This window comes from Sceloporus occidentalis, unplaced genomic scaffold (assembly GCF_023333645.1).
Source record: "Sceloporus occidentalis isolate IW3139 unplaced genomic scaffold, rSceOcc1.0.p SCAF_8, whole genome shotgun sequence".
Lineage (NCBI taxonomy): Eukaryota > Metazoa > Chordata > Lepidosauria > Squamata > Phrynosomatidae > Sceloporus > Sceloporus occidentalis.
This window is the reverse complement of record NW_028316988.1, coordinates 320,700-348,386: the sequence shown is the minus strand read 5'-3', so window position 1 is coordinate 348,386 and position 27,687 is coordinate 320,700. Positions and strand designations below refer to the sequence as shown.

The following is a 27,687-nucleotide window of genomic DNA, read 5'->3' as shown; positions in this document are numbered from 1 at the left end:
TCTTAGGATAAAGGGACAGATCAAGGCATGTGAAGAGACTCTCAAGCAAAGCCTCCTCCTTGCAATATCGGAAGGCCACAGGGCCAGGACACCATCGTCCAACAAGCTGAAAACAATTTGACAAAAGCAAAACCTGCCTGAAAGCCTATGGACCAGAATACAAAGCTAAAAAACCTCACTGAAACATGACAGAAAAATGTCATTCTTCCAAAATTTGCAAAGACTGGATGTTTTTCCTCATCCAAATGATAGCCACCAGAGAGACTAAGTAGCCCCCGTCTGACGCCTGTTTTTGACAGGAAGAGCGGAAATGGCTGCAGCAAGGTCACCTTTACTCAAAGTAGCACCTATTCTGCAGCTGAAGCCCTTCCCGTTTGCTTTTCGGCCTCAGCGCCTCCTCACACATCCACCACAGTGGCTGAAAAAGCTATGCTTTCCCCTCTCCTCCTGGCCATCTTTCTCCAAAGGAGTCACCAGCCCCAGTCCATGATGGGGGACCCTCTCCTCTGCCCCATCTGGAAAGCACAGCACCTGCCGGTTATTCCAGCAGTAAGAACAGAGAGGAAGACAAAGGGGCACCATTTTGGCATGGCCCAGGTCAAGGGCTGGGAGTGAGCTGGGTGAAGACCGACTATGGGGAAAGAGAACCAATCCACTGCTGCACTTTGCAAGACGCCAGAACAGGAGTCCTGAACACTGGAAGCCACAACAGCCCAAGACACAGCTGGTGGGCCTGGGTGCCGTTTGCAAAGCGCTTCCAAAGTGCAAAGTGAATGCCAAGCCTTATAACCAAGTCCAATCCTCAAGTCCACCTAGCCCAGCACCACTTGCTCTGACCAGCAGCTACTCTCCTAAGTCTCTGGCAGAGCCTAAGTAAAGATACATTGTGGACTACAGCTCCCAGAATCCCCTGGCCAGCACAGCTAGTGTCCATGTAGGTTGGGGGATATGGAGAACTGTGGCCCCAAAAAGGAAAGGAGCATCTCTTCCAAACTGTTGCAGGAGGTGCTTCACTGACCTGGAAGCAGGTACCCTTCAGACCAGGGCAGGTGGGAGTGCCTTGGCATGGAAAGCACCTCCTGGCCCACCTGGCAAAGGTACAGCCAAGGCCTCCTGACATGCAGAGAGCCACAAGGAAGCCTCCCGGCACACAGCCCTTCCCTCCACAAGCCACCAACCGAGGGTGATTTCCCAACCCTGTCCTCCCTCTTCCCTTGTACTAACTGTGCTGGGAATAAACAGGCCGAGGGCACACTCAACCACGTCACACCCGGGGGGGGGGGGGGGCGGAGGGGGGACTGACAATGCTGAGTCACATACAGCTTTTTGGCTTCCTCCTCCGAACCACATAATGGAAATCTCTGCCTCGGCACTGTGCCTTTGCCAGGAAAGGGCTGCTGTGCTCTCAAGGCTCTGGGTGCTTGCAAAGATGCCTGGGAAATGGGTTTTATATGCGCACACACTCCCTGAAATCAACACCGGGCAAGGTTGCACAACTGCCCAGGTCAACCCGTGCCCAAAGGCTTGAGTTTGTGGGTCAAGGACAAGGGCAGCCCTGAAATCCAGGGGAGGAGGGGAGGGATCATCCAAGGGCTCTCTCTCCAGGGACTTATTTGAGGGCCACAGGGTTGTTAACCTTCACAAATGCACCTAAGCATTTAATGTTGCCAATAATTGCAAGGAATTTGGAGGAACTGAGAATCTGCCACACATCAAAACATTGACCTAACTTCACGCCTTTGACAAGAGCAGAGAAAGAAAGGAAGAAATTATTCTGCAACGGTTGGTCCCGACCTTCTAAAGATCGCTCCTCCAACTAGGAGAGGAGCCTGTGGACAACGCAGCCGGTTCCTGGCCAGAGGTGAGGCTGAGAGCGTCCTGTTAGGCTCTCTGGGTCAAATCTTGGCGCTCTGTGGGGATGTCTGGGAGGTGCCCCCTGTACATCAGGAGCCCACCCTAAGCAAGACCGCCACCCTTCATAAAACAAGAGCCAGGCTCTTCCGGCAGCACATTATCACTTAACCTTGTTCCTCTTGTGACTCACCATCCCACATCCCAGAATCCTTTGCACCAGTTCCCTTGGATCTTCAAAAAGACTGCTGGCTCTTGGGTGGGGTGGAAAGCTTCTGTCCCTCCTCCCTCCTGGCTGCTGGAGCGAGAGAGTGAAAGAGAGCGACAGAGTAAGAGAGAAAGAAAGAGAGCGACAGAGTAAGAGAGAAAGAGAGACTAGGGGACGAGGAGGAGGAGGAAGAGGGGCTGGCACATGGGTCCTGGGAGAAGTGCCACTCGCTCGCTGCTTTCCAAGGGGCCAAAGGGAGGACAGCAAACACCGGTGCCCTGAAGGGATTTCTTCTGCTGCCACCATGCTGCCAGTGGCTCCAGATACAGCCCCAGAAACATCATCTAAGGCAGGGCATCCCAAACCCAGGGGATATGAGATGAATTCTCAGGGGGGAACAAAGAGGGGCTTATGTCCTGGAGTAAATTAGCATCTGTTGCTCAATTCAGATGTGCATTTTATGCACTGAGAGAGAAGTTTATTTGTATGTGGTTCAAAAATGAGAAATTCGACTTCTTCCTCCTTCTAAGGGGTGCAAACATTGAACCACTGCTCTAAGGCCTAGAAGAAGAGGGGCAGCATCCCGCTTCTCTCTAAGCGGCAATGGGAAAGGTCTGTGCCCACCGACTCCCAGCTGCTGCCAATTCTCTGCAGGAATCAAGCCCTCCTCGGTCACATCCATCCCACCCGGCTCTTCTAGCTCTGAAGCCAGGAGATGGCTAGGGTGAAGGAAAGGACCCTTTTCACAGAAGGTTTAAAGCTGCTGGGTCTCATGTTAGTTTGGCAAGACTGTCTTATCCAGACAAGCTGAAAAGGGTGTAGGGCATGGAAATGCTATTGGCTGTCTACTAGAGGCAGGGGATGGAGAAACTTCCCTGGGAGTGCCTCCTGGGAGCCAACAGGAATGGCCCTACCTTGAGCCATGCTTATGCTCTTTGTCAAATGGGCATTGCTTTGGCAAATTTAGCAGCGATCCTAAATAACCTGTAACAACTCAGAAACCTGACCAAGTGCTGACTAACCCTCCAAACAGGAGCCGCCCTTGTGTATATGTAAAAAGGGGGCTGGAGAGAGAGAAAGGAAGCATTCAAAAGCATGATCTGGATCAATCAAGAGAAGTGCTGCACCAGTGAGTAACAAGAAGCACCTCTTACCAACAGCCCAAGAAAGGCCCAGCCTCACGTGGGGAGGGCACCGCCTGCCGAAATGGGAAGAAGAGTGACTGAGCGCTCTGTGAGGCCAAGCACAGCTGCCCAGCTAACAGGCCAGACCCATTGGAAGTCAGGAGAAAAGCATTATACAGTTACTGGTGCTGCACATCCCTAGGACAGTCTTCCTGCAAGCACCACACTGTGCTCAAGACACAGTTGACATACCAAGAAGGAATTACGGGGGTCTCTCTTTTCCCCATGGCGCCCTTGCCAATCTGGGACTTTGGGTGGGAGACCATGAGGTTATGTCTCTTCTGGAACACCAGGGATGGCCACGGAAGCTGTGGAGAGGCAGCCAAGGCAGCAGCCATTTCTAATGTTGTGGCACTTACTACAGTCATGACTCAGTGGCCTTCTGACACCCTCCACTATGTGTTGGCCAGGCAATGAACGTGTTCAAGACTCCCCAGGATCAATAAATCTGGCAGAGAATTGTAAGCAGAACTGGTGGAGTGCCATGCCCGCTTCCACCTATTGATCTAGTCACGTCCATCAGAAAAGGTGCAACTGCTCAAGCAACTCCAATACAGAGCTGGCAGGAGAAGGAAGCGACAGAGTGACTCCATTTGCCTGCACAAAGTAAGCTGAGCCCCCTCCTCCCCACTTCCTTCTGCTATCATGAACCAATATGGGGTCCCACATTATGCTTGAGAGCCTGGAAACAAAAGCGGATAAAGGGTATGTTCCAAAGGCAGCCTGAAGTACTGGACAATAAGCCAAGGGGCTGAGGCTCCACTCTTGCCAGGCTCCCTGAAAACTTCTGCATTCTACCTTCATGCTACATCCTCAAGGAAAGGGTCAGCGCTAGCAAGCTCAGAGCTTCCAAGGGGCTCTGCAGGAACTGCAGCCAGCTCTTCTTCCACCGCTATTCCTTCAAGCAGACATTCCTTCTCTCCTCTCCCACTTTTGCGCACCTTCCAACTTCACTCCTCCTTCAGGTGTGTGAGTGTGTTGTGTTTTTTTTAGCTTAAGCAACTAAGGATACAATATAGTTTTCAACCCTGGAAAAATTCCTTTATGGGTGTGTGTGTATTTGGGTGTACATACACACAAACATGCACACAATCTTTACAATCCTTCCCTTTCTTTCTCTCGCCATTAGTTTTATGGCTGCTGCAACAAGTCCTGGTAAGAAAAGAAAATGACTTTCTAACAGGCATGACGTCAAACCATCAGGTCTTAGTGCAAACATAAAAAAGGTTCCACGTGGTTCATAGCATCCCCTAAGGATGGCAAGCATGGGAGACAAAGGGTACTGCCCTCTGCTTCTTCACCCATGCCCTTCTGCCGCGGCTCAGAGAGGAGCACTCACCCCAGCCTCCATGCCCAAGCACTGCCCCAGCCACCTGCCAGCTTTTAAGAGGCAACTCTTTGGCCAAAGGAGAGAGACGCGGGGGGCAGGTGTGAGATCTTACCTGAGTGAGGCCAGGAGAGGATGCATGCCCTGGTGGCGTTGCAGCAAGGGTGGCGTGCCCTTTGCTTATTTCATGTGCAGAGTAAGGGGAGGGGGCAGGAGGGCCTGGCTGTCTTGCAACTTGTGTAACCTGTGAGGAGATAAACTGTTAGTAAAGCCAAAGATTAGTAATGCTGCCTCTAGAAAAGGTCACTTTTAGGCTACAGAATGGTTCTTTATGCAGATGGAAGGATGAGGGTCACAATTCCAATGCAGAACCAGGTGCCCTGGACTGTTGGCAACCGGCCCAGGACTTCCCAGAAGCAAGGCTGATCATGACTGGGCAAACCAGTTTGCCAAGGCTGCAAACACCCATGACTCTCTACAGTAACACATACACTGACTCTACATATTATCACACCTATAAAAGCTGGACCTCAAAAGTCACATATTCAGGGAGAGTGAAAAGTCATAACCCCCCAAACAAGACTGGAGGGCTGCTCAATCTGAATTAATCTTATGTTTCTGCAACGCAGGTTAAAAACCTGGCTAGGACACAATAAGAAAGCAACACACATGTGAGGTACATAGCTGATTTTTATTATAAAAGCTGTTGCAATGCTTACTACAGAAGCAGTGTGAAATGGATAATTAATATACTAATTTACTGTCCTCATTTTTACGTAACACAGGAGGGCTCCCCCCGCTCTTGCCAGAACACACTGGAAATTGAATCCAGACTGTAAGATCTGATGCGCCAGTCCAGTCAGGGAGCAGCAGTCAGTATCTTGAATGTCATGTTCCAGCTCATTCTGGTGTACAGATCTCTCTCTTATTCAGCATTTTCCTCTTTAGGAAGCGCTACTTCCAGTCCTACATCTACACATGCTCCATCCCATCCACCTTCATGGAGGGGCAGGCTTGACATGAAGCCAAGAAAGACAGACTCACTCTGTGGAAGGGTTTCCAAATGCCTGTTTTGTTAGTGAATGCTACATCATTTGCCAGGAAAAACAGGCATTCCCCTGCTCTGAGAAGACTGTATCTCAAGATCTGCAGCTTTGCAGTGAAAACCCGGATTGGGCTGACCCTTGCTGCTGTCCAGTTCCTTCTCATCTTATAAAACGGCTGTCTGCAGGACTTATTTATTATGCATTTTATTCAAACATTTACCCCACCCTTCTGCTAAAAAACAGCATGCTGTTGCTATGCAGGCAGGGGCAGGGGAACTGCCCAACGTCTCCCACTAAGGTGTCTTCTCTGCACTGTAGAGAAACCCAGAAACAAAGTCTACCATCCCATGCCTAGCCTGTCTGAGGGAGAAAACACATGCGACAGACAGGGAAAGAAGGAAGGCTACCGCAGGAGGAGGAAGACAAGGCCCTGGAGTCCAGCTGAAGCCCAAGGCTTAAGGGTCACAGGCTTAAGGGTGGGCTGGAAAAGACCCCGGCAGTTGAGGCCTACACTAACCATTCCCGAGGAATGAAGGAGGAGAGACACAGCAGCCGCAGATCTCTCCCCTGCAGGTCCTAACAGAGAGGCCTCCTTTTCAGAACACGTCACCAAATCTCTTTAGACGGCCCTGGCCATTTTCTTCCCAAAGGCAGAGAACAACTATGTGGAGGACGGACAACGAAAGGCAAGAAGTCCGCTTTTCCTGGGAAAGAGAAGCTTCCATCCTGTTATGGATCCATTGGCAAAAGCACAGTCGGGGTTGACTACCAATGGCTGTAAAAAAGTGAGCAAGCGAGCAGAAAAGCTCAAGGAGCCTTGCCCACAGATCCCCTCTTATTCATTTAAACCAAACTGAGGTGGTCCCTCAAAATGGAGGCAAGTGGCAGCAACTTCATCCTGACAATGCCAAGTAGAGTGGCTGCTCCAACAGATGCACGCCTGGATGCTTTTAAAGTGAGGCATCTACAATAAATGTGCTTCAATGCAGGCACCAAGCTGGTGTCTCTCTGTGATCCGAAATTATCCACACTTTGCAGAGACAAAGTGGTCTCTAGTGGAAGCAGCCAGCCGCCAGATTCAGCCTCACTTGTATGTGGCAGCAGCAGCCACACTGGCAGGTCTCCCTCTTCCTTCGAGAAGGTCAGCTGAGATTCTAGGCAGTCCGCTGGAGGCAATGCTCCATTTCACTAAAGACTAGACTGCCTGTAGCAAGCCCTGGTTTTTCACCATCATCAAGGAATCACCATTTCTTGCCTTGGGGTGCAGAGACAAAGACCCTGTGCCAACCAAATCCTTCATGGATGATGGGACTTCAAAAAATAGTTACACTGATTTAAACAGGCCTCCAGATGTTGTTGCAAGGCAAAGGTTTGACAACAATGTGAAACTCAAAGGATTTCTTCTTACTGGGGGGCATCTTCTGCTTGCAAGAATTAATTTTATGCTTGGAAGCCCTTCCCAGAACCCCCGTCTGCCAGAAAATTCAAATCCTGGACAAGAGGCAGAAAACTGACCTTCCAAGATGTTGCTCGACAAGGAGAACATCGCCATCCGATGACGCAGGCACTCCCCAGAGACACGTAACTGTTCCTTATGGAAACTGAGCTGCACAGGCTTTTGCTTTTCACTAGGCTGCCCATTCTGGAATCCTGGGCTGGTGGAAGCAGGGCTCCCACTCCTTCACAGACTTTCATAGGAGGCCATGGGGAGCAGAGGAAGGACTGTCGATTCCGGCAAATGCAGCGGGATCCTCCGTGGCTTACATCTCTTCTCTGAGACTCCTTGGATGTTTGTAGCATCTTTCCCCCCCTCAAAAGTCCCATTCTGCTCAATGGGTTTCCCCCAAATAAGGGAGAGAGGGACAAGGGCCACATCTTCCAGGTTACTTGCATGTGGACACAGAGCTTCCAGAAGTGTGGGACTATTTGTCTGCTGGTCTAGATCTTTTTCTTCCTCTTGGTAATCTGAACCGAGCCACGCAGGATCGGCCTGCTGACCCACATCCTGAGTATCTCTGCCCAGTGGCGGGAGCAGCTCATCCTCCGTAATCTCTTTTCTGGAGGATTCACTTCACGGTGGGAACATCCCCTCCAAAACAACGTCCACTAAAGACCATCAGGGCTATGGAGAGGCAAAAGATGTGCCCACATTCAGACAGAAGGGGCCCCTCTCCTCCAGCCTTGAACTGAGGAAGAGGCCATGTAGCCAGCCCTAATGCTGCCCCAATAGCACAGCTTGGAAAAATTCCCCAGCCAGCATGGCCACTGAGGCTTCAGGAGTTGTAGTTCACAAAAGTAACTTTCCCAAGCTGCAGACAATAGGAATCTTGCTACCCAGCCACAACAATATGTTACCAACAATGATGAACAACGCACCCCATTCCTTCACTGTCAATGCTGCTTCCTGCCATCCCATGTTTTACCACCTTTGGGCCACTTCCCTGGCTCATAATACTGCCTTTCTGGGTCAGCAGTGCTAGTGTTGTGAGCAAATTCAAGATCCGCTTAAAACATGTTTCAAAACAAGTAAAACTGGCAGAACAAACCACTTGGAAGTCCTTTGCCTCCTTGCCCTCCTGGTAAGAACCGATTCCTGCTTCCATGCATCCCCAGCAACTGTGACATGAGCCACCCCCTCCATCCCCACCCGCAAGGCTGAGAGGACCCTAAATTCTCGCTGCTATGGTTAGGAAGGAAAGCCAGGGATACTGGTGCCCAGGGAGACGTGGCATGCATGACCCATCAGAACCAGCTGGGAAGAGGAGCCAGACCTTCCCACCAACCCAATGGGGTTTTTGCAGTTTGCACTGAGGACCAACAATATCTGGAGTGAAGCTGAACCACAAACAGGACGTCTGAATCAGGTGCCATCCTCTAAAGATGTGGGGAGGGAGAAGCCTGAATGAGCACCACTTCTTAAGCAAACACTGTTGAGAAAATCTAAGTTCAAGTTCTATCAAGAAGTATGTACTTCATTTTTTCACACTGGCTTTTCTATTAAGGGAAACGTATGCTTAGTGCCAGGGATCTATAACTGGAGGCTAATGAACAAGGGAGCCCTAAAAGCTCACAGGGCATGACTCTGGTTGACCATCTGCGGAGGGAAGAACCATGGGGCTAGCAGAAGCCCCAGAATGGCACACAAACCAGAAGAGGCGGCCAAACGGCCCACAGAGACTTACCGTGCTGTACACAGCCGAGACGGTCGGAGTGAAGATCCGATCCTCCAAGGGCTGCTGCGCTGGTCCCCGGGGGATGCTGCAAAGCAGGACATTAAGGAAAAGGGGGAAATGATAATGAAGAGCAACACAGGGCAGCAACAAAAGGGGCAAGGCAAACACACCACAGACCACCAGCACCCCAAAGGGCTCCCATGCGACAGGGCAGGCAAAAGAGCCAGGCTTCCTGAGGAGAGGCAGGAAGTGCAATGAGGCCAAGAAGAGGCCGAAGCCGAGGCTCAGACCAACAGAAACAACCTTTCCTAGACAATATAAAATGACCATCCTCTTTCTCAACCGCCCAGTAAACAGCTCAATGTCTGATGGAAGATGAGAAAGTGCTGCCAACGCTGCAGAGAATAGGAGAAAGAACGAGGCCTTTTACACTATTAATTCCTCCCCTCAGGTAACAGTTCTCTTAAAAGCAGTTCTGGGAACAAGAATTCGCTTCTGACCAGCCATGTCATTTTGTTTAAAAGAAAACTCTCATCGATCAGCTGCCAAACCCCGACAATTAAAAGTGTTGTTGTAATAACAAAGAACTTGCCCTTTAAACTTCACCTGAGGCTAGCAGGAAGAGGCTTTCTTTTTTCCCCTTCAGTGACCCAAGAGGATGCCAATGAAAGTTCAGGTGTTTTAAAATAGGGTAAATAGTCAAAGTGTTCCTTTGAAAAGCATGAAAAAGACACTCCCTACCCAGGTCCAAAGGGCCCAAAAACAACTCTTCTTCACTCTCCCTAAACAGCCATTCTGACTCAAACCCAGAAGCAGAGCATATCCAAGTCACCTTTAAAGGCCTGACAGTGGAAAAAGTTGGCCTAATGCAACTGGAGCTGGCAACCTTGCAGCTTAAACAGCTGAGAGAAGGAAAGGAAGTCAACGCTGGTTTCTCAAATGTTCTCTCTAGAAGAAGAACTTAATGGGAAGCGAACTTGTAGAAAACTCTGCACATCCACAAGGCAAGCCAGGATCTGACTCAGGCGGGAAGAGCTGGGTAAACCAAGCGCCACACCAGAGGAGCAAACCAAGCCTACCACTATTAACACCTGAGAAACACCTGGTATTCTAGAACTACAGAACACAGAGCCATCTTCCAAAAGCTCCACCCCTGACACCAGCCTTACCTGGCAAAGGAACAGGAAGAGTCCCCTTTGGCACAAGGGCTGCTCCGTTTCATCCAACATCTCCCCCAGATCCTGGTGCAAAGCTCAAGGCTCCCTGCCTCATTCGTTGAGACATCCGCACCATCCCAGGGCGAAAGGCAGAGCCCACCAGAGGCACCCCATGGCCACAGCCATGCCCTAAGAGCCCAACCGACAGAATTCCCTCCAGTTCTGCCAAGAGGACTGGGACATGCCTCCGTGTTTACAGAAGGCAGCCCCGGAAGCAGGAATGGCCGTGACCAACACTGAGCCCAGATGTGCCGCACCACCAGCGAGGAAAGAGAAGGGCATTGTACGCAACACCTCCCAGCTCTGCTGGAATGGCAACCCTGGCACCACCCCTTTGCTTCTCCAGCCTACATGCCTCTAAGGGCCAAAGAATGCAGGGAGTTAACCCTCCTGTTTCCCATTTAAAGAGCAAGAAGAAAGGCACGTCAGGACAAAAAAGCACCAGTCCGCTCACCTCACGCACATCGCCTCAGAGACAACGTATCATGGGCCGTACGCTTTGCAAAACCCACTGCTCCGGGAGAGCTGGATCCCCGCCTGCCCTGCTAAACACCCCCAGTGAGGCGAGAGCCCTTTCCAAACACAGTTCCACACAATGCCCAGCCGGTTCAGAAAGTGCCAGACCAGCCACCAGCCCCTTGCCGAGGAGGAGCCTCTTTCTGATGGAAATCAAGAAACCTGAGCCAACCGCAGGCACATGCCTTCAAAACAAGGAGTCCACCATGTGACATCTAGCTTTGCAAAAGGGGGCAATGACAGGGCAGAGCACATGTCCTCTGTATTTTGAAATGCAGACACATGATACTAACAAACAGCACAGACTGAGTCAGTGGGTCAGAAAGAGGACTGGGCAAAACATCAACCTGCCCTACAGCCTGTGAAAGACCTTGTTTGTGCCCCTTTGAGGTCAGAGAGTGGGGCTTGCCCAAGTGGGTTTCCAGGGCTGAGGAGGATTCAATCCCTCCCACAGCTAACACTCAAAAGCATTACACTACTCTGGCTAAGAAGACAAAGAACCCACTCTTTGTAGTGGGGAGCGCCTCTACTCCGTCATTTACCTGTCCAGAACTGAGACCGGCTTTAGCAAGGTGCCATGGGGACAGGGACCCTTCCGCAATGCCACAGAGAGACACAGGCAAGGGGAGGACTTTCCACTGGCCATAAACTATTGCTCAACCTGCGCTGTAAGCAGCTTTGAGTTCCTGCCTGCCTGAGATGGCTCCTCTTCATAAACAGAAACAAGATCTGATGCAATGTGTAAGGAAGAAGAACAGCACATGTTCTAAGAAAGAGAAACTCACCAAAGATAGAGCAGAAAAGCAAAAGAAAGAAGAGCAAGGAAAGAGGTCAGAGGGAATGGCACAAAACAACGGGCAAAACAGGGCGGAGAAACAAGAGACGCCTTTTTTTGGCCCACATGGACCAAAAGACTCAAAGACCCACGAAACCTTGAAAATGTGAGAACCAAGAGTGAGCAACTAGGAAACCACTCAAGAGTTCTTACCAGCCAGAGTCAAATAGTCCACCTATTCTACAAATTGTCCAGAGTTGACACATTTATTCTGCCACAAGACTGTCAGGCTCTGCACCTCACTGCAGAACTTAGTGCATTCTCTTCCAAGAACAGCCCTTCAAACAGCAATGCGGAAATGTCAAAAGCAACTAGAAGCACAGACAAGTTCTCTTTGCCACATTTCAACACAGCGATGTCAGAACCCTTACATTCTGCCCTGTTGATGCTTCAGTCAGCAGCCTCTGTGCCCGTCAGTTGGCAAGGTGGACGAGAAGTAAAAGCAGGATTAAGTAAATGTACGACTCCAGCAACCCAGTCAGGGGGTAACTGAGCAACACTTTGCAACTAAGGTGTGAGGACATAAATTTCCTTTACTCCCTGGTTATCATACTGGCCTCTCAGAATGAAACACAACCAAACCAGCAACGGGGACCCAGCCCACAATGCTGCAGGCAGGCGCAGAGGAATGCAAGCCCTGCTCCTGCCTTCAGCAGCATCCAAGGCAGGCTTCCACCGAGGAGGCTCCCTTGATTTACTCCCCGGCTGCAGCTTTACTATTCAAAGGGGTGGAGGCTGTTTCTAAACATTCCAACCCTATTCCATCACCAACTCTATCACACCCCGCGGACGAAGCGGAAGAGGTAAGCCCTCAAGCCACGGCATCTTCAAAAACACAAAGCACCCATTTTGGCCTGTGATCGGAGGTGTCCATCTAAGAAGCTGTGGTGAGTCCTGAGCTCACCTTCCTGGCTTCCAAAGGAGGAAAATTGGGCCCTTCTAATATGGAGGAAACCAAGGAAAACAAATGGCAGACACACTGTTTTGCTGGCTACAAAACCTTTAGTTTGAGGGAAGTATCTGAAGCTGTGCACATAGTATCCAGAGTGTGAACAAGATTGCTTTTTGGGACTCCAGAAACCTCCAGCCAGCAGAGCCACTCTGGTCATAATAGCATTTAAAGATCAGAAAGCCTTTATGGGAAACACTCCAAGCAAAAGCAGTGAGCTGCCATTGTTTCTGTCCTTCTGCAGTCCAAACATTTTGCAGGCTGACACTGGTTTGTACATGTATTTTAATTTGTAAGCCAACATGAGCCTCAGTTTTGGAGAAAAGGCAAGGTAAAAATAAAGATGATGATGATGATGATGATGGCAAGGCCCCAACAGTCTTTTTTCCTCAACTCCTATGAGGGAAACAGCAGATTCCAGTCCCACAAGGCACCTCAAGGAAGCAGCAGCCACAAGGTTCCCAGCGCAAGTTGCACAGGTCCCCAGAAAAAGGAGTCAGCCTCCATGAAGATGGTGGCGGAGGCAGCGGCGGGGAATCTCCTACAAACTCAAATGAAGGCCAAGCGCCCATTGAGAAGCACCAGGGATCTGAATGGCACATATACCTGCCTTTTGCAGCAACTGTGGCGCGTCCATTCCAAAAATGCCACCGTATCTGCTGAATGAGAGCATTAACAATCGGAATAGGAGCAGGGAAGAGAAGAGAGGGTCTTAACAAAAGCTGAAAGAGCCTCTTTGTCTCCCTCTGGTCAATGCCAGCCTTTTGAATGGCTGCACAGAGCCGAAAGGGAATGGGGGAAGGGAGGCCAACGGGGCTGGCTCTCCAGGGGACATCTCCTCCACGGCCGGGCGAGCGGCAAGCCAGCAAAGGGCTCTAGCGCCTCCCAAACAGCCAGAAGCACGGGCATTGTCTCTCCACACACTCCTCCAGAAAGAAAGAAAGAAAGAAAGAAAGAAAGAAAGACCGGGCTCAGCTTGGAACTGGCCACCGGGCAAAAGGGAAGGAAAGCAGCTGCCAGGAGACGCAGAGGCCTGGCTGAGGGATCTTCTCTTCACACCTGGAAGCCTTTCACATCCCTGTCTTCCTGGACTGGAGAGTTCAATGCTGTCCAGAGGCAAAGGGCAGCATAGACGCTGCCTATCCCTGGCCAATGCATCACCAGCCAAAGGTAGCCGCCAAGTGTCATCACATGAAATCCAACAGGTTTTTCCAACACAAAGGAGCAGCTAAGGTAAGAGGTGTCAAAGGTGAAGCTGAAGGTCTGGCTGCTTCCTCCATCTGGTCTGATGCCCTTTAAAACCCACAATTAGCTGCCTGGATGCATTTGCCATCTCTGCTCCACGGCGCCCAAAGTGAAAGGAGACCAAGGTGAGCAGGCACAGCTTCTCATGACTTTCATTCCCACTCACCACTAAGAACACCTTCGGTTAAGAGTGAGGATGGCGCAAATTCAGTAATGAGCCGGCTGTTGCCCCAGCTCTCCAAGTGAAAGCACAACAAGGCAAAATGTGTTAGCAAGTGTCATGCCAGGACACACAGCAATTTCAGCTGCAGTCCCCAGAATCTGTCGGAGAATACGGTACTATGGGAAACATTTCACAAGTTCTTCTGGAGTATTAACTCAAATGCAGGACAGAGCTCTGGGAAGAGACAGGAGCAGAGCATGAAAGAACAACCAGAGGACCTGCAAACGTCAAGCGGAATATGCAGGACTACCCTTGGCTGACAAATGACAGACATGAATGCCTTGCCAACACCGTTTGGATTGTGCTGTACGGTCCCCAATGGCACACAGAAGGCCCAACCTCCTTCCCATCAGCCCTTTATAGAGAGTTCCTTTTCTTGTTCTGCAAACTGTGCTCAGGTCCTTTATTTTGCCATTTCCTGTATGCTTCCGCAGAGAAGCAAGTGAAAGATTTGAAAAGGCTTTTTCAGCGCCTAGTGAAAAAGAAGAAAAGAAGCACACCTTCAAGCAGGGAGCAAGCGGGCAAACTGCCCTCCCTGGGCACCCAGTGCCATGTCTGGCCAGAGGCTGGTGCTCTTCCTCTTACCATTTCAGTGGCTTCCCCAACACCAAGGCTGCAGGCCAGACCAGCAAGAAGCCATAAAAAGACACTGCGGGGAGCGAGTCAGTAAACGCAAGACTGTGAGAGGAACAACGGACATTCGGGACTCTTGAGGCAAGGAAAGCATGACCTTCTCCAGGGCAGCTCCATTTCTCTCCAACACTAAAGAGAAAGACTAACATTATAACTGCTTAGGAGAAGAGAGAAACCCTCAAGGAACTCCAAAGGCATGTTACAATTCTGACAAATCACTACTGAGAAAGACTCTGAGCAATTTAAGTGTGTTTTTATTGTCCTTGCTGTGTGCCTTCAAGTCCTTTCCAATGCACAGCAACCCCATCACTTTTTGACCAACACACGTCCCAGGAAGAAAGCGCAGGTTGTGTTTAAAAGACACAACAGTCTGATTGTCCTGAGACTAAGGTTCAGGCAATTGGTTTCCCCTGCAGCAATGCAAAACCTGGGTAATTCCAAAAATATAAAACCACCTGAACTGCAACAAAAAAATAAATCTCCATTTGAAAACAGAACAACTGTAAAAGCAGAAAGCTCTTGGCACTTGCAGTCCTTCCTCTTACCTTGAGGTCATCCCAGCTAAGGAAAGGAAGATTTAATGGTTATTCTTAGAGGGAACTATTGGAACACGGTTTGAGCTTGAGCCGAGTCCTGGCCTAATGGTCCACCACCGAGAAGCACAGAAGCCTCCGAAGAAAGGAGGACAGCATGTCCAAGCAGAAAAATCTTCCCACAGTGAGGGGCCTAGGAAGGAGTTTGTCTCACCATGACAACGTGCCACTCTCTGTGCCCACGGCCACTGCGTGACAAGAGTATCCTGAGCCAAGATGTATCAGCCACCACACTGTAGCCAGCATGAGAACATGACAACACAACCATCAAGGAAGGTCAAAGGCAAGTAGGCTGACTATGACACTCCGGAAGGCTAGCCGGCTGAGCGGACGCATCCCACACCCAAAAGCAATGAAAGAAGCAGGTGCTAGGAAGTGCCTCCAGCCCTCTGGTTTCTTGTGACTTCTTCTGGGCCTTTGTACTTCTGCTCCACTGCTGACTTTTAACATCTAGCAAAGAAACAAAAGGAAACTCAACTCATAACCAGCCATTCTGAGGAAAACCAGGAATCCTCCAGCAGCAGTGAAAGCCTTGGAAAGGACTATGAGAAAATGTGGGTGGTTGGCCCATCTCCCAGGAAAAGATCCTTGGGACAACACTGGGCAATGGGCAAATAGCAATCCATTTCATCAGGTGAGGCCAAAACAGTCTCCTGCTTCACGCTGCTTCAAGCAGACTCACGCAGATTCACTTCTGTGCCTCAGCTATGGGCTGCTCAGGCATCAGCCACGGACGGCACACCCTTCATCCACAGCACAAGGAATTAAGCGAGGCAGCGTCCCTGAGCAACTTCATTGTTCTTACGACAGGATGCTTGCAGACCCATCTAGCTAAAGCAATCCCAGAAAGCATGGCTAAGGACACAGCAAGGACAATGCAACTGTGGCCCTCTAGAAATATCGAACTACAGCTCCCATTCCCCTCCACCACCGGCCATCTTGTGTGGGGCTGCAACCAAAAACACCAAGAGCATCCCATGCCCTGCAACTCTGAATTAAAGAATTAAAACCCAGGGCATTTTAGTTTTGAAGGAAGACAATCTACCTCCAAACCAATGGCTTGTGTGTGTGTGTACATAGCCAGAGTGAGACTTCCCCCCAACAAGACCACCAGACACTATGGCCGGACAATAATCTACATGTGGCTTCACTGCTCCAGTTACAGGCATCCAAGGTCTCTTGTAACAAAACCCAGTCCATCTGCAAAAGAGCATGAGACCAAGAGAAACGCCGGAGGTTTCACTCCACTGGCTTCACAAGACGGATTTAATATTTCTTCCCACACACAGGTGCCAAGGTAATGAAGAAGGGACTTCCGCTCCACGACAATTTCTTCAGGTGCTTAATCCAAACAAGGCAGGAGAAAAAAGGCTCTTTCCAGAAACTACATACTTTGAGAGCTTCACAGGTCTGTTCAGTCCCAAAACACAACTGCCATGAGGCGAAAAATGAGAACCAAGCCTGAGGTGTCAGGAAGGAGAAGATCCCGCAGCCGCTGCGCTGAGGAAGAAGCAAGTACACGCCATTCAAGCATCACCACGTGGCACCAGCGTACTTAACTACAGTTCGGCAAGATGGCTGGACCGAGGGAATATAGTGATAGCCAATGTCCTCTTCGCTCTGCAGGATGCTGTGCTACGCAGACAGAAAACAGTCAGGCAGCTCTCCACAAACCCTGATCTGAAGCCAGGTCTGAATTCAGCCTCTGTGGACATTCGCTCACAAGTCTAGTCATCTCATTGAAGGCCATCATCTCTTTGTAGACACTGAGCAGGCTCTGAATGGGAAGGTTTTAAATAGAAGCCAAAAGGGCAAGGAAAGGAGCCCTTCCCCCTGGAAGGAGGAAGAAGAGAGAGCATTATGGGCAGACATTTCTCCTCTTACACAAGTTCAATACAAATCAATGGCTGCTCCATGATGTGCGGATGGGCAGAGCTGAGGGGCAGAACGGATGGCCTAGATCGGTGGGCCAACAAAGTAAGTAACAGGAAGACAGAGATGGGTTAAAGGAAATCAAAATGCAGAGAGCCCCACAGGCCCACCAGAAAAAAGACTTTAAAAGCCAGTAGCAGAGTGCCCTTACGGAGCCCAATTTCTAGGTCACAAAGCCATGAGCCAACTTGCCAACAATGCACAGCACGGCTACCAGGAAGACCAGCTCATTTCTCCTCCGGTCAGGCAACCAAGATCTTTACTCAAAGTATGTGCTGCTCCACAGATGCTTCTGGCCTGAGATGAGAGAGAGGGCCTTTCTAGTGATGGCATCCAACGATGAACCTGCCTCCCTAAAAATGGGCACAGCAGCTTCATTCCCATCCGCCAGACACCAAGCAAGCTATCAGTCCTGCTATCTCTGGTTTTTCCAGATACACAAGCCTGTCTTCTCCTGCTATCGGGTCCTCCTCCTTGCCTTTCTTTTCTGTGTTTTCATGATGATGTTTTTACTGTGTTATTCTGTTAGTAGCTAACTTGAAACTTAGGGAGAGGGATACCTATCCCAAAGTAAACACGCAGCAGGTGTGCGGGAGAGCATCCGTGGCAAATTGTTCTGAGCAGAGTTCATCTGCCAAGATCCTTCTCCAATCCGGCCTGTTCTTTCTTTTACATTAACCTTCAGACACATTCCAACATTGCAGTTGACCAGATCCAATACTGTAGAAACTGTAGAAATATGGCTTTCCTTCTCCAGATTGTGAGCAAACACATGTAGCAATGGATTAAAACAAGCTGAAATGGACACAGATTCTCCATGACCTGCAAGTGAAATTCAGGATTATGGCACAGCATCAACTAACCTGAAAATACCATCCACGGAGCTAAATAACTCTCTTAAGAGTATGCTGCTCTAATATTTTTGCAGGTCCTTTTTTCTTAAAGACCTCAACACTCTTTGTCAAATGAGAAAATGCTGCAGACAGAGGGCTTTCCTTGCCTCCTGAGTTGTTATGATGAAGGGATTCAGTTTTTTGTCCTTCCTAGGCACAACTGAACTAGGGAAAAGGCTTTTGCATACACAAAGGAACTTTCCAGGACCGTACAACACCAGCTACTTTCCAAGCTACACTAAGACTGCATTTGCTAATGCTGGAAAAACCGAGATATGCTTTCAGTACTCCCTTCACGAACACATTATTTGGAAAGTCTAGCATCTTCACGCTCTGTCTATCAAAGGTATTTCATTCCAACCGCAAAGGGAAAGGTGCGTTCAGAAAATCCAGCAAGGCAGCTCAGCAGAACCAGTCCAGCCCATGACATTGTAAGCCTTGACAAACCACTCAGAACTAAGTAACTTGGTCCATCCAATCTTACTCAAGATGAGCAATGCAAAGACTCCACTTTGTGCAACTTAGCCAGAAATACCGGACGGCTGGTAGAGCTAGACATGTCCCATGCAGGAATCCAAGGGCTTCCATGGACTTAAATACACGCGAAGGTGGTGCGCTCTTGTCCTCAACTGAAGTTCAGGCAAGGGAGCCCAACAGATCTGAGAGACTGCAAGAGGGTCAGAGACAGGAACAGGGAAGCCATACAGTTCTGTGTAAATATCTCATAGCAGTTACAGTATGTCTCTACGACAAGAGAGATCCTACTCCTTAAGAACAGTACAAGTTCATCACGGCTAAAGCAAGAGCTGGGCTTCCAGACACAATCCACACAAAGGCGCCAATCCAGAAGATGGGATTCTATCCAGTATTCTGAGACTCCAAGTGACAGCAGTTACCTCTTTGTTGGTTTTCTGTGCTTGATCCTCACTTTCATCCCAAACCCTTCAAAGGAAGAGAGGATTTGGGGCTGTCCATCTCCATCTCCTTCTCAGGGGTACTCTACACCTTCTGTCTTTCCTCGCACACAGATCCCTGCCATGCTCACATCCTGGAGTCCTGGCCTAGTGTCAATATGACTCAAGAGGGTCCTCTTTCTGCAGGGGCCCATTTCCATGTTGTACTAACCTGACACTCTCCTCCCCCCCCCTCCCTTGCCAAAGAGATCAAGGCCCATAGAAACATGTCTACCTGAGCGTGGTTATCCCTTACCAAAGAGCCAAACTATGCCTCTGCTGCAAGGAGGGGCAGCAAGCGGTGGTCTCTGAGGCAGCCCTGGGCCACAATCCCCACCAGCCCCAGCCAAGAGCAAGAGACAAGGCAAACTGCAACCCAATGACGCCCAGGGCCACAGGCTTCCGGCTCTTAATCCCGGGCACCACAACAGTCACAACCTTCTCTCACCGCAGGATCTGTGTCCCAAGTCCTACTCCGCAGGACCCACCCCCTTCCCTGAAATGGGATGGGATGGGATGCTCACAAGACAAGCGAGGAGCAGGGTGGTTTGCTGGCAAAGACACAGGGCCCTGTCCAAATAGTAAAGAGAAGGGGGCGCCCGCTCTAAACAGACCCACATCCCACCACCGGCGCAAGCCCCCTTCCATTGGAGAACCCACAAAGACATTGCTCTGCCCTCCCATAAGGCCCCTTCTATGCCAATTGCAGAGCCCTGTGGAGCTGGACCCTGGGCAGTCTCTTCCGGAAGCACAGCCAGGCCCAAGGCAGAGAGAGAAGGCCTTTCTCCCTCCAGAAAGGGAAGAGCCCCCTGGTCCTAAAGGAGGGCTTCCTCTGGGAATCTGGGGGGGGGGGCACCGGGGGTCCCTGCAGAGCCTAAAACCACACCACGGCTGCCCCCATGGGCTGCACACTGGCTCCCTGCCAGGAAACAGGACCCCCCATCATCATCATCATCATCATCATCATGACATTCCCTTGTACCCTGCTTTCCCCCCCCCAAAAAAAAAATGGGGCTGAAAGGTGGCTGAGAAGTGAGAGCTGAAAGAGAAGGAAAGAATGACAGGGCAATAGGGAAAGGGGAATAGGGATCCAAGGCCATCTGCCCTCCAAGCCCCAAAGCCTTCCTCCTGGGCCAGAGTCAGTGCGGGAGGACGACAGGAAAGGAAGGCCATGGGCAGCCAGGCCTTCTCTGGCGGAGACCCCGCTCTCCTCCTCCCTCCCTGGGAAGGATACTGGGTCTGGGGCGGAAGGGCCCGGAGGCCTGCCGGGGGCTGGGGGCCGCTGGGGGCCGGAGGCGGCGGAGGGGCCGGGGCCGATGCTGCTGCTGCTGCTGCCGGGGCCGCCGTAGGGCTCTGGGCGGGGGCCGGCGGGGGCTGTGTCCCTCCGGGGCCGGCTCCTGCTCCTGCTGGTGCTGCTGCTGGTGCTCCTGCTGCTCCCGGCGCGGGCGCTGCTCCTCCGGCCTTCAGGGCCCCCGCTGCCGATGATGCCGATGCCGATGCCGCCGCCTTGGGAGGCAGGCTCATGGCCAGGCGGAGCCAGCCCCAGGCCGGAGGAGGAGGAGGAGGAGGAGGAGGAGGAGGGGAGCGGCGCCGGCGGAGGCGTCGGGGCAGCCCCGAGGAGGGCCAGCACCCCCGGCCGGCGGTCTCCGTGACAACGCGCCCGGCCTCCCCCTCCGCCGCCGCCTCCGCCTCCTCCTGGGCCTCCCAACCGCCACAGCCGCCTCCTGCTCAGGCCGGGCCTCCGCCTCCGGCGTCGCTGCTCATCAGGGCCTCCTGCTCTGCCGCCTGGCTGCTCCGCCTGCCTGCTCTGCCGACGGATTCGCCTGCCTCACGGACCCAGCAGCGGGGCCTCCAACATGGCGCCGGCGGACGCCTACAGCACCAGCGCCGCCAAAGCCAGCCAGCCAGCCAGCCAGGGAGGGAGGGGGGCGCCCAGGCGCTCGGCTCCTCTTCGGCAATCTCCGGAAGCAGCAGCAGCAGCAGCAGCAGCAGCAGCAGCAGCGCCGACGACGACGCCGAGGAAGCGCTTCCGCAAAGGGCGCGCGCGCATGCGCAGCGCTACGGCCTGGCTCTCGCTCTCCCCCCCCCGTTTCCGCCCAAGATTCGGCTGCGCTCGGCAATCTCCGCCCTCCGCCCCGCCCCTCTCTTCGGAAACGAGGCCCAGAGCGCAGCGCCACCTTCGGATTTAACACCTTCCTTCCGCAAAATAGCAACGCTAGGAATAGTAGATAATAATATTAATATTAATAACGATGATGATAATATTCTAAGCCACTTTGAGTTCGGAGGGTCTGAACCATTACGACTATGGCTGCCCTGGCCTCCAGCGGTTGGCGGCTGCTGCGGCTGCTTCCGCACAAAGAAGGCTCTGCTGCCCTCTGGCTGTTGCTGCTGCTGCTGCTGCCCGTTCCTCTCCTACCTACAACACTCGGATGAATGAATCAGGGGCCTTTGCCCCATAATAATACTTCTCCTTCTACGCAGCACCCGACGAACGCTTAGAGCTCAGCTGAGACTTTCAGGTCTCCAGAAATAACCCCGTTTGAGCTGACTTTCACGGCCCGGGATCAATGCTAGGGCATTCTGGGAACTGTAGTTTTGTCGGACATTTAGTCTTCTCTATCAGAGAGTTCTGGGGCCACCATCAAACTACATTTCCCAGGATTCCCTAGCTCTGAGCCAGGGCAGCGAAAGCGGTCTCGGGCTGGATGACTTCTGCAGTGTGTTTTGGACCTTGGACATTTTTAAACGTCCCAGATTTCCTCCCCTCAGAATGGCGCCCACTTTCCCCCTTTCTCTCTCTGGGGCAAAAGCGTCAGCATAGGAGGCCCCAGCAAGTGAGCGAGGCCTTCGAGTGGCCTCTCTCTCCCTTGATGGCAGCCCCACACACTTCCTAGGCTTTGGGATGCAGAAAGTGAACCTCTCCAAGTAGCCTCAGCAAAGCAGCAAGGCTCCAGAGGACCATGGAGATAGGGTTTAGGGCTGTGTTCCCCTGGGTTGTTCGGTTCCATTTAAGTACAAGGAAGGGCCCCTGAGGGCAGTCAGCCCTTCATAGCTACGGAGCAGAACCCTCCTCACGCCACATTTAGAAAACCCTTGAAGGCGCTTTGCCTCCGTTGAAAAAGGCAAAGCAGATGCGACTATAAACAGCTTTAATGTTCCGCTGGCTCTGGAGGCACTGAGGCCTAGAGGGCACCCTGAAGCCTGCCTGGCAGTGGTACCCGTTGCCAAGCAACGCAGACCGAGGCCTACGCCAGGAGGCGGAGAAGCCAGCCCAAAGGGCCAGAGCTGGCCGCCTCCTATTGGCCAGCTCCAGCCCGGGTGCGCGCGCAACGCTCCGCGGCAGCGTCTGCAGCTGCTTCTGATTGGCTGGATGTCGGCTCCCGCCCCGCCCCCTCGAGGCAGAGGCGCTCGCTGATTGGAGGGGGCTGTAGAGGGCCCTCCCCCGGTCGCCCTGGCTTGGAAGCCGCAGCAGCAGCAGGAACAAGATGGCGGCTCCCGCGGCAGTGCTTTTGGCGGCGCTGGCTCTGGCTCTGGCTCTGGCTCTGGCCGAAGGCGGCGGAGGCGGCGGCGGAGGGACCCGGACGCTGGTGCTGCTGGAGAACCTGACTCTCAGGGACACCCACTCGCTCTTCCTCCGGAGCCTCGCAGGTCCGAAGGGAAGGAGCCGGGGACGGTGGGACCCGGAGCGGGGATCATGGGAGCTGCAGTCCGGCGCTGCAGGGCTCTGGGCTGGCAGAACCCTGGCCCATAGGGACGCAGTGGTTCTCCACCTCGGCCCCTCCAGGCATTTTGGACTTCGGCTCCCAGGATCCCTGGCCATTGGGGCAAGCTGCCTGGGGCTTCTGGGAGCTGGAGTCCGGAACATGCATTGGGGAACATTTGCCCATAGAGACACATGGGGCAATACTTGCCCATAAGGAACCACGGGGAATTCCTTGCCCATAGAGAATGGCTGGGGGCTTACCTGCCCCTAGGGAACCATGGGGGAATCCTTGGGGTGCCTGAGGCCTAACGGCGTCTGCCTGCCTGCCTTCCTTCCTTGCTTGCTTCCCTCTCCGCAGAGCGGGGCTTCGACCTGACCTTCCGGACGGCTGACGATCCAGGCCTCTCTCTCATTAAATACGGGGAGTTCCTCTATGACAACCTGATCATCTTTTCCCCGTCCGTTGAAGGTAAGCCATCAGTCCTACAAAAAGAAAGCCATCTATTTGGAATAGCAGTTTATAAGTAAAACACTTGATGATGATGATGATGATGATGATCATCATCATCATCATCCAGTGGAAGTTACAGATCGGTCCTTGGCTTCTTCAAAGTCATTCCTACTTTGGGACGCAGGGCGACCGTCCGGAAGGGCTGAAGAGCAGTTGGGCTTGTCTTTCCCTTAACTCCTGCCTCACAAACCGGGAAGCAGAAGAGGACCGCTCTGCAAAGCTTCTGTCCTTGAGCTTCAGGACAAGCTGAGGAGACTCTTTCTCTTGATCTTCCCTCTTCAACGGAGCTGACACTTTGCAGCTTTGCCTGTTAAAGTCCTCTGCAGAACGTTTCTGCCGGGAAATGTTTGGAGACAAAGATGCATCAGAAAGTGCCATTTGCTGATGTTTGGTTCTCTCTCAGCTGGAAGTAAGCACTTCCATGTGCTGGGAACCTGAGTTCAAGTCACTTTCCTCATGCCTCTCGTGCAACGCATACACCGGCATTTCTCTGTTGTAAATGATAGTGCGTTTGTCATGGTTAGGTTTACACATCCTTGCTGCTTCGTTTCAGATTTCGGAGGCAGCATCAACGTGGAGACCATTTCTGCTTTTATCGACGGCGGCGGAAACGTCCTGGTGGCGGCCAGTTCGGATATTGGTCAGTAAAGCAGACACTGTCAGGCAGGGGCTCCTTTGCCCTGAAAGGCAACCCAATCCTCCTCTAATCTGCCACAGACAGAGGGAGGCCTTCATTGACGGGTAGCTTTGGGTCACTGGCATATTGAGGTACATGGAGCCAGAGCCTCTTTCCTTAGGCTGTGCCAACCCTAGGAGCTTAGGAGCTTTCCAAAATGAAATGGGAAAGGCAAAAGTGAGAGAGAGTGTGCTTTCAAACCAGAACGTTGGGGGGGGGCGCAGAAACGTGTTTGAAGGGAATGGGTTTTACCCTCCAGCTGTTGGCTCCACATTTGGAGTTCTGGTTAGTGGGGATATAGGAATGAGCTTGATGTGCCCTGTGGTGATAGGAACGTAACCAGAAGCCACATAATGGTCCTTCTCAATTCCTAGGCGACCCTCTTCGGGAACTGGGAAGTGAATGTGGGATTGAATTTGATGAGGAGAAAACAGCTGTCATTGACCATCACAACTATGATGTCTCTGATCTGGGCCAGGTAAGGCCTGTGATGAGGGGGATGAGAGGGCTGCTCTGCCCAAGCTGGTGGCCCACACCTTAAACCAATTTCATTTTGAGGGCCACGGCTCCATTAGCCAAGCTGGGTCTCCTGGGTGTCCCACTGGGTGCAGTGCAGAAAGGCGCGGTGGTAGCTTTTGGGAGATAGGCTGAGAGCCCCAGTTGGAGAGGCAGAAGTGCCCAGCTTGTTAGTGCCAGGGGGCATTGGGCAGCTGCTGCTTCCGCAGGCAAAGCCTTGGCCTCAGGAACAGGTCTGTCACTTGAGCTAAGCCTCACCTTGAAGCTGCTTGTATGGCGGGGGGCTGATGGTGGTCTCTTGGCTTCCTTGCACAGCACACACTTATTGTGGCAGACTCAGAGAACCTCTTGAAGGCGCCAACGATTGTGGGCAAGAGGCCGCTGAACCCCGTCCTCTTCCGGGGAGTTGGGTAAGTCTCCTGCCAGGCAGGACCAGTAGGACTGAGTTGGCAAGACTTCCAGCAGCTGGATTCCTTTCTGCATTACTTAACTTGAGCAAATGAGCCAACTGGAATTTTTTATTGTTACTGCATAGGATGGTGTATTCTCCCTTTCTTTCTCCTTTTAACAACCACTCGCTCAATATGTAGTCTTCTCTGCCCACTCACCCACCTTGCTGGAGGGGCAGATGGCATCCTGTGCTCTTTCCCTAGCAGAAGACTTCACCTTCTTCTTTGAAGGATGGGGTGCCACCCTGCCGCTTTCAGTCATGGTGAATTTTCTCCCCAGGATGGTGGCTGACCCTGACAATCCCCTGGTTCTCGACATCCTGACTGGCTCTTCTACCTCGTATTCCTTCTTTCCCGACAAACCCATCACACAGGTATGTGGGGAATCCTTACCTTCTGGGAGGCTGGAAAACAGACAGCTTTGGTACTAGCACTCTCCTCTCTGCTTTGGACTTCATGTGCTACGTGTTCTTGGCTGAGAAGGGATCTTGGGCCCCTACAAGGTGCATCTTACAGCTAGAGCTTTCCCCCCAGTTGTTAATGTTTGGCTGTACCCACACCTTAACTATTTCCATCCAGTTTTCACCAGCTACATAAATCAAGAAGCAATTCATGGTTCTTCTCCTTCGTCTTTAAAGCAGCCTTGTGAAGTAGGCAGTATTTTTCCTTTGGTGAACTGAGGAAGATAGGAAAAATATAGAGTACATCACTTGCTCTGAGGCCACTGTTTTCTGCCTATATTTTCTAATGTGTAAATTTTAAAAGCAACATTAGAAATCAGCCAGATGGTATTGTATGTACGTTCCCAGAGGAGAGATGAATTCTCAATGTGATTGCTCAGTGGCGATGCTTCCCGCTCTCTCTGCAGTACCCTCATGCCGTTGGGAAGAACACCCTCCTGATCGCTGGCCTCCAGGCCCGGAATAACGCCCGCATCATCTTCAGCGGCTCCCTGGACTTCTTCAGCGATGCCTTCTTCAACTCGGCTGTGCAGAAGGCAACCCCTGGCTCCCAGAGGTGGGTGGCTTCCAAGCCCTGGTCTTCTTCTGTGAACAAGGTGCAGGAGCGGTGGGGTGCAAGGCAGCACCATTCACGTTCAGCTGCCTTCTCTGGATGAGCAGAACAACCTTCTTTGAGCAGAGATGTTTGTTTAGTGATGTTTATGTCTTACAAGCGCTGTTCAAGGCAGTTCATAGCAGGACCATAAAAGTAGCTTAAAACAGTTTGAAATCCATCAGAGGTAGATTATGCTAAGATACAGCTGCAGGTTAAAAACCCTTGTGTGTTTTCCAACACAGCTCACGTGTGGGCCTCTCCTCTCCCCCTGGTGTAGGTACTCCCAGACCGGCAACTATGAGCTGGCTCTGGCCTTGTCCCGCTGGGTGTTCAAGGAGGAGGGCGTCCTCCGCGTGGGAGAGGTGTCCCACCACCGTGTGGGAGAGACGGAGCCCCCCAGCGCCTACACTGTCACCGACCTCGTGGTGAGATTTTTCTCCCGGTTTTCTGCCAGACGTGCTTTTCTGGGCTGGTCTTTGTGACTGGCCGGTGGCTCCCTTTGTTTCGCAGGAGTACAGCGTCGTCATCGAGAAGCTCTCAGAGGGGAAGTGGGTCCCCTTTGACGGCGACGACATCCAGCTGGAGTTTGTCCGCATCGACCCATTTGTGAGGACTTTCCTGAAGAGGAACGGTGAGAGGGGGGTTTTGCTCTTAATCCCTCTGGCTCATTTTATCTCAGCCTTGCAAAAAAGATTGATATTAAGTGGCTCCCCCCAGACAGACTGGAATATGGCTTTGGCCAGAGTAGTGCACTGAATCATGCCTTTGGCTCCTAGGGGGCAAGTACAGCGTCCAGTTCAAGCTGCCCGACGTCTACGGAGTGTTCCAGTTCAAAGTGGATTACAACCGGCTGGGCTACACCCACCTCTACTCCTCTACGCAGGTAAACGCGGCTGTGGCTTGGTTATAATGTTGACCAAGGTTGATGGAAAAGAGAGATACATCAAGATACTGGCAATTAGATGAATCCCATGGTCCTACAGCCTTTGAGACATAGGTAGACTGTGACTCCCAGGATTTCTAACTATTGCTGGCTAGTACGGCCGATGGGAGTTGCAGTCCGATAACATTTGGAGGGCCATAGGAGTCCAGTCCCTGATGTCATCAATGGAATTAGAGTCATGGGAAGAGCTGCCTTCTTCAGGGGCTTTGTGGGCCTGGGGCTGTGTCCATCATTTTCACAGTGGGACTAGACCACTATGTCTGTGCATGTGCGCATACCCTTCCAAAGCGAGGGCCAGTTCCCCTGAAAGCTGATGGCTCTTTCTGTCCCTTTGTCTTTGCCAGGTGTCCGTCCGTCCCCTGCAGCACACGCAGTACGAGCGCTTCATCCCCTCGGCCTATCCATACTACGCCAGCGCCTTCTCCATGATGGTGGGCCTCTTCCTCTTCAGCATCGTCTTCCTCCACATGAAAGAGAAGGAGAAGTCAGACTGAGGGGGGATGAGCCTGGGAGCCCGAAAGAGATTCCCCACTCGCTGTGGGGGGGAGCTGCTCCTGGGACCACAGAGCCAGGCCTTCTGGGCCAGACCCCCTCAGGACCTGGGGGGCGGTTGGGGGAGTGAAGCATGGACTTTTGGGGGATGCTGCGCTGTTGGCAATGCTGCTGAGACATCTGTGCTGCCGCCGTCTTTCATTCTGGGTCTTTCTCTCACTTTCCTCCAAATAAAGAGGTGACTCCCCTTCACTTGCTGCCCTTCTTTACTTTGTGTTGTCCTTCTGTCCCTTTGGGGCTCTAGCACTTTGTTCTTTGCTCTTACGGAGGTTTTGCTTGAAGACAAATAGGACTGGGCTCTGTGGTCCCCTGGCTGGAGAGGATGTTGGACCACAGCTCCCATCATCCCTTGCCATTGGAGTTGCAGTTGAGTGTGTGTGCCTAACCGGGATGTTTTGGGGAACAGGGAGGGCTGCCTTTGCAGGAGTCCCATGGGCTGTTTTTATCCAGAGCGCTGCCTGCCTTGATCCCTCCTGAAGAGGAGGCTCTCTCAGGACTGC

The 27,687-nt window shown here is 52.0% G+C and overlaps 2 protein-coding genes across 16 annotated transcripts in view; one reads left to right on the top strand and one right to left on the bottom strand.

Annotated features, from left to right (window-relative positions):
* The window catches only part of EIF4G3 (eukaryotic translation initiation factor 4 gamma 3), a 50,616-nt gene extending 30,267 nt beyond the window's left edge, over positions 1 to 20,349 (bottom strand). For 6 of the 15 annotated variants that reach the window (XM_089537264.1, XM_089537266.1, XM_089537269.1 and 3 more), the window contains exons 1-4: positions 20,013 to 20,349; positions 8,799 to 8,874; positions 4,686 to 4,829; positions 2,045 to 2,149 (exon numbers count right to left, since the gene is read on the bottom strand). In XM_089537264.1, the coding sequence (XP_089393390.1) occupies positions 2,045 to 2,149; positions 4,686 to 4,829; positions 8,799 to 8,874; positions 20,013 to 20,302 (615 nt within the window). In that variant the 5' untranslated portion in view covers positions 20,303 to 20,349. The remainder of the gene's footprint in view (positions 1 to 2,044; positions 2,150 to 4,685; positions 4,830 to 8,798; positions 8,875 to 20,012) is intronic. The other 9 variants (XM_089537276.1, XM_089537277.1, XM_089537279.1 and 6 more) reach the window with 5 other exon arrangements.
* A 1,902-nt stretch (positions 20,350 to 22,251) lies between these two features.
* Positions 22,252 to 27,379, top strand: LOC149307587 (dolichyl-diphosphooligosaccharide--protein glycosyltransferase 48 kDa subunit-like). Its single transcript, XM_089537263.1, has 11 exons — positions 22,252 to 22,429; positions 22,843 to 22,953; positions 23,549 to 23,635; positions 24,046 to 24,149; positions 24,503 to 24,597; positions 24,917 to 25,010; positions 25,505 to 25,653; positions 25,970 to 26,117; positions 26,203 to 26,323; positions 26,469 to 26,575; positions 26,980 to 27,379. Exons 1-11 carry the CDS (start codon positions 22,267 to 22,269, stop codon positions 27,127 to 27,129), a joined length of 1,329 nt encoding a protein of 442 aa, XP_089393389.1. The 5' UTR covers positions 22,252 to 22,266; the 3' UTR covers positions 27,130 to 27,379.
* Positions 27,380 to 27,687: the final 308 nt, after the last annotated feature.